The sequence below is a fragment of the Austrofundulus limnaeus genome, unplaced genomic scaffold (assembly GCF_001266775.1).
Source record: "Austrofundulus limnaeus strain Quisiro unplaced genomic scaffold, Austrofundulus_limnaeus-1.0 Scaffold5, whole genome shotgun sequence".
Taxonomy (NCBI): domain Eukaryota; kingdom Metazoa; phylum Chordata; class Actinopteri; order Cyprinodontiformes; family Rivulidae; genus Austrofundulus; species Austrofundulus limnaeus.
The window spans coordinates 5,405,059-5,411,242 of NW_013952407.1; the positions used below are offsets into that span (position 1 = coordinate 5,405,059).

At 39.2% G+C, this 6,184-nt stretch overlaps 2 protein-coding genes across 2 annotated transcripts in view; both read right to left on the bottom strand.

The window, feature by feature from the left end:
- The window catches only part of gspt1 (G1 to S phase transition 1), a gene marked incomplete in the record, with an annotated part of 19,978 nt that extends 18,312 nt beyond the window's left edge, over window positions 1-1,666 (bottom strand). Inside the window, 2 exon segments of the mRNA XM_014028313.1 lie at window positions 982-1,026; window positions 1,298-1,666. Coding sequence (XP_013883767.1) covers window positions 982-1,026; window positions 1,298-1,493 — 241 coding nt within the window.
- Window positions 1,667-2,924: 1,258 nt separating this feature from the next.
- dmc1 (DNA meiotic recombinase 1) lies at window positions 2,925-5,607 on the bottom strand (the record flags this gene model as incomplete). Its single annotated transcript, XM_014025873.1, is given in 9 exon segments — window positions 2,925-3,237; window positions 3,507-3,623; window positions 3,700-3,760; window positions 3,914-4,028; window positions 4,890-4,963; window positions 5,054-5,145; window positions 5,271-5,343; window positions 5,433-5,474; window positions 5,555-5,607. Coding segments are annotated over 9 exon segments (697 nt in total), but the record flags the coding sequence as incomplete, so codon positions are not given.
- Window positions 5,608-6,184: the final 577 nt, after the last annotated feature.

Sequence of the window (6,184 nt, forward strand, 5' to 3'; positions counted from 1 at the left end):
AGTGAAAACTGCAGAGTTCTGGCCATTAGATGTAGCTCGTCTGTGTTGGGACATTCTTTTGAACAGTGGCTGCTTTGTTTCCCCGATGTATAATCGGGGATTATGCTATCGTTAACAACAAGTTAATTAACTCCTGTTATTTCTATGAGCCTGGATCGCTTTGCAAATAATTTATTTAGCTTCTGTAAACCCAAATTCAAGTAACTATTCAGGAAAATACCCGACAATATGATATAAAATGATACAATCCTGACCTGCAAACTGTTGCATTGTTCGTTTCCGCACCTCCTGTTTTTAGCCGTAGATTGTTGATCCACTTTTGTCTTATTTTTTCTGCAAGTTTTTAAACTTTAACTCCCTTGTGACACACTACTTTCGGAACATGAAAAAAAACTTTGATATTTCTCCTGATTAGAGCGGCTGCAACAACAGTACACGGCACAGAATTTAGGCATTTTAACGCTGAATCAACAGAAGGAAACATGGCTCCATTTACTTCCTGCCCCCGCCCCCCCATCTTCATTTCATGACATCGACACTACATCATCTGCAAKCCAGCAATAGACAATCCCAGTGGTTATGGACAAATAATGGAGACTTGCTGCTGCGACAGGTGTCAACACAAGTAACGAAATACATATGTACATACAACTTTTAACATTTTTGCATTAAAATTTACTAAATTCCTGTTTGCAAAGGGGCAACAAGCTGACAAGGAGGATGAATACTTGAACATGCATCACAGAAAATGCCAATGGGGTGTCTATTTTGAGCAGGGACAAGTGAGGTTGCATCATTTTCCTGCACATGGTCCGACCAACGCCAGAAACCCAAATATGGAGCAGTTCGTGGTACTTCAGGTGCACATGGCACACAGATCTGCCCGGAAGTAAACGGGGGGGTTCTGATTTTCCTCTGGTCAGAACCTGCCTAAACAGACAGACGTGTAAATGAACAAAYCAGTGTGTCAGGAGTGCATACCGACTGGGTCTGCCACCTCCATGTTAGCAGCTGGGTCAGGGGAACCTAAAGGGGCAGAGAACGAAGCGTGTCAAACTTTCACAGTTATTATTTCCAACACACAAGTTGTCACGTCTTATGTTTATGTTATGTGTTTTATGACTCGACCATGACGGTATTACGGTACACAACTATCGGCCAACTTGTTGAACACCAAACGTGTTAAGTGAGGCCGGAAAAACTGACGAAGCACAGTGAGGTGCTCCCAGAAAGCTAACTTAGCTGGATTAGCAGGCAAGCTAGCAAGTTGGGCTAACTTAGCATCAACCGAACCTACCATCCGAAGCCGGCATTTCTACAGGGCTGCTTTGAAGGAAACTTGGTACAAACACCGGGGCGTTGACGTTAGGAACGAACGGCTTGGCGTTCACGTTGAGGGCAGCAAAGGAGGCTGGGAGCTCCGCCGCGAGAGCCGGGGCCTCGGCATCTTCCTCCTGCTCCCACGAATCCGGGGCTGTGTCTCGCGTGTCCATGACTGCTTGTTGAGTTAATAAAAGCTTTACACCACCGTCCAAGGTGGGACTTCTTTGTGGTTTCGATAAAAGGCGATAAGTTGCCGCTGTGTTTCAGACTCTTAGCAGCACGTTTGAGGAAGTTCCCATAGCTTTTTTTTTTTTTTTTAGCCTGGCTTTCACAAGCATATGGAGCTTGTAGTTGACGAGAAGCAGCATACATCTGCAACCACCGCTAGGGGGCAGCATGACATCATCCTGTCCTCAATGTATGGCAGGCAAATAAATCTAACTATACTTCTGTTTCTATTTCCCTTTTATAAACGTACATATAAAAAAATTATCTATATAAATAACGTATTTTTGTTGAAAAAAAWTCACAACCAAGAGTATAAAAGGAAAAGCTTTGTTTAAAACATTTATCAGCATTCCAACGGATTAAATTTCTCACTTTTCCAGATTAAACCTTTCACAAGTTACTCAAATCTCAGTATAAACACATCCTGTACCTTTTGATTTGTATTAAATTTTAATCTAGGTTTGTATTTTTTACAAAATACATTTTTCCATATATTGTTTCTTTTCATACTTACCTGAAAAATACTGAAAAAAGTTCCATATTTGTCAAAACAGTAGGAACCTTGGTCTAAACATTCATAAAAAGTTTTAAGTGGCTATTTGAACATTAAAAGGCCATCCTGGATATGTATTACAGATATTATCTGTATTTTTTGTCKAAAAGCAAACCTAAAAAAGTATTTTGTAGATGTCTGTAACTACATTGTTGTTTTCTGTATTTCTGTTGCTTGAAATTGCCAAGTCATGATATAAATACAGGATTTCCCTCATGACAGTTCAGTGTAAAATGTTAAAACATTAAAAAAATAGATTAAAGATGTTGGAAAAACATTCATTTCAGATAACTAAATAAAAAATTAATAACAATTAGACTGTAGACATCTGGAATGAAAGTTTCTCGTAGTAAGATTTTACTTCAAGTGCCCATATTTTTCCTTTTGTAAATAGCTAGATAGATGATTTATTCTGAACAAATGTAATAAAATAAAAACAAAGCATGAGTAGATATACATAACATTCATACATACGTGCATGCATACATATGAACACAAACGAGATCACAAAAAATGTTTTGCAATWATTTTCAGTCATTTTAGCTACAACAAAAAAGGAAAAAGGAAAATGAACTGAATGGAGAAAAATGACAAATTTGTGGTTAAAAGGAGCTGAATATGAATCAGAAATGTGTATTTATTAAGAACAATGACAAACGAGATGTTTGAAATGATGTTTGGATTTAGGACAAATGACAGGAAAACATAAATATGATGAATATCCACTTCTAAGTTCTTGTCTATTAAATGATAAATCTTCCTGCCATACATTAAGTAACTACACTTTGTTTATTATTAAAAAAACACATCACTCCCAAACTAAATTTTAATTTAACTTTTATTACTTCTCTTTATTTTAACATCTCTGAAACACAAGTAACACCAGTGAAGGCAAAGAATAAAACATCTTTTAAAAAGCAACGGAATGAGATCATCTGAATAACTTCAGTTATATAAATAAGGTTAGCAAAACTAATAAATAGGGTTTTAAATAACAATAAATATCTTAAAATGTGAGCTGGGAACAATGTGAATATTAAGGGTCTTTATTTGATTGGATCCTTCACTCTTTGGCATCAGTAACTCCTCCACCAGAGATGGCAAAGGTGGCTTCATTCTCAGGCATATCAGGACTGGAGAAAATCAAAACAGAAAATAAGAAACAAACACTACACCTTTACTTCCAAACATGCTTACTGTTCAAATAAAAAGTCTGTCTGGCCCATATATCAACCAACTAGGTGTTCTTTGGCATGTTGCGAACATTTGGTTTTAGTATAAAAAAGGGGAAATCTTCTGTTTGTCTTGTTGCTCAACAATGTTGCATAAAAGTAAAAAGTGATTTATGTCTTGATCAGTGAGTGATTTCGGACAGACTATATGGGATTAAGCTGCTACATGCCTGTCAAAGATTTTAGCAATCCTCATCTCGCCACGCCCCTTCCTCAGGCTGATCCGTGTGGTGGAGGCGTGGGCCAAGATGTGTCCACCTATGGGCTTCTTGGGATCTGCTTGAAATCTAAAACAAAACAAATATAAATAAAAAATCTCAAACTAGTGTTTCCAAGATAATTAGGCTCTTTGTAATCTCTTACGTCATTCCTGCTCCAGGATCAGCCGTCATTTGGTTGGTAACAAACACAGCTACGTTGTACTCTAAAAAAAAACAAACATAAATTATGCTAAATTTAATAATTGATCGATTGATAATTAAGAAAGAATCCTTCAACCCCTTTAGTCTCTTATTCTGGTAACTAAATAAAAGTTTAAACAACCTCTTTCCAAAAAAAGGGAGTTTCCACTTGTTACCTTCAGAGATCTTCTGCAACCTCGAGAGCATCTGGGCCAGTTTCTGCTGCCGCTCAGCCAACTCTCCACGGCCGGAGAAGTCGACTCTGAACAGAGCCATGATGGAGTCGATGATCTGAGGAAGTTAGTAAACTTCATTCGTAAACTTTTCGCAGACAAGTAGCCACGAAATGCTTCACAATAAAACAGGATCGCACACAACAGAGCATAAAAAACAGAACACATCGACAAACATTAAGCCTGGTGAGTTTTTAGCTGCTTCTCAAACATCTCCAATGAGTCCACGGCTCTTAGACGGTGTGGTTCCAAAATTTAGCAGGGTTCCCACAACCTAGGTCAACATCAAATTCAAGGACCTTTCAAGGACTTTCCAGTACCAATTTCCTCACATTGAAGAACCACGRGCAACGGCAATTACCTACTGCTACCACAGAATGTTACCAATAACAGGTTTAATATCATGTCAATTCAAAGAAAAACTTGTTGAGTCAGAAACAACGACGTCAGTTTACTGTAATCCTGAGTTACATGTATCCACRGCAACAAATGTAAGTTTTTTTTATTTAATTTTATCATTTTTTTTAAAAGATGATGAAAATCAGTCATGTGAATAGAGAATTTCAATCCCCCCAAAAAACATTCAAGAACTTTCAAGGACAAGTGTAATTTTTGACTGTTTTCACAAACTTTCCAGGGCCTTGAAATCATTTTTTTTTCAAATTCACAAACTTTCAAGGATTTCAAGGAGCCATGGGAACCCTGTTTAGGAGCTACAAGCTGAAATGCTCTGTCCCCACGTCTTTAGTCAAGACAGAGGAACAAGTAGTATATTAGAGTTACTGTACTTGACCTAAACATACATGTAGGTACATACAGGTGAAGCAGACAGACAAGAGCGATTAAAAAGAGCATCAAACCAGCAGCCTGACAGARGTTTAAACATATAATCCACCTTGACTAAATCTACAAAGCTTACCAACAATTTAAACACTCCTCCTTCTTCATGAAACTTTGCAGCGACAAAGTCCAGCAGCTCCATCTGGTGTTCACCTGCAGAGGCAGCARACATTTTCTAATCACACACATGAACTGAGAGCAAACTGAGCCACACGGTCTTTGCACTGTGGTGTCCGTCCTCACTGGTGTAGGCCCGGGCATAAAGCACGTTGTCCAGCACAGCACCGTGGTCCACATTAAACCTGTCAGCAATGTCTCTCAGCCTGTCCGGGCGACTGCGATCAAACAGAGTCAAGAAGAACAATACGGTCGTGACGCCTGCGGCTGATATGGGGCGGCACAGTGAATTACAGCGTCAGTTGCTCTCCACGTGTTCAGTGACACGTTTCTGTAAGGATACAAGGTGTTCTCTGTGTCGATGAAGATAATTTTTCCACCGGAGTAGCCGTCCTCGCCTGGCAGCTGGGCAGTGACTGAAATACGTCATCACAGAATCTGATTTATGGCATGTTTATGATTTGATTACAAAGCTAAATCGTTTAAAAAAAAGTTCCTTTCTCACCACAGAGTGTGTGGGACAGCTGGGTTTTCCCTGTGCGGAACTCTGAACAACAACAAAAAAAGGGAGCGAGTTTTTAGAATATAGCATCAACAAGAAAACCAAACCGATGAATGTCTCCTCACCTCCAAAGGCCTCAGTAATAGCCATACTCTCTATACCTCCACCCAACAGTTTGCTGCTCATAAATGGATGACAGAAATAAAGTTCAGGTACATGAATTTATCAGACGRCTTGAAGGGACAGATCAGATTTTCTTGTGTTAAGATCTGTAGAAAGGTTGTAAACAATCTGTTGTAGACAGCTCTGTGAACCCCCTCATCCTTCTAAAGAAGTTTAATGAATGACAAATTAATCAGTGAATCATAATTCATTTGAAATGGATAAAAAGTGGAAAATTAAAAAGTTCAGCTTTACCACTACAATACAGGTACCATACTTTTACTGAACCACTGGACCTGTGAAAATCAAGGAATATACAGTATAGTAAAAAGGCGGCACGGTGGCTCAGTTGGTAGAGCTGATGCCTCTCAGCAAGAAGGTCACCGGTTCAAATCCCGGTCCGGGGACCTTTCTGGGTAGAGTTTGCATGTTCTCTCCATGCATGCGTGGGTTCTCTCCGGGTACTCCGGCTTCCTCCCACAGACCAAAAACATGACTGTTAGGTTAATTGATAACTCTAAATTGTCCTTAGGTGTGAGTGAGAGAGTGAATGGTTGTCAGCCTCGTTTGTCTCTGTGCGACCTGTCCAGGGT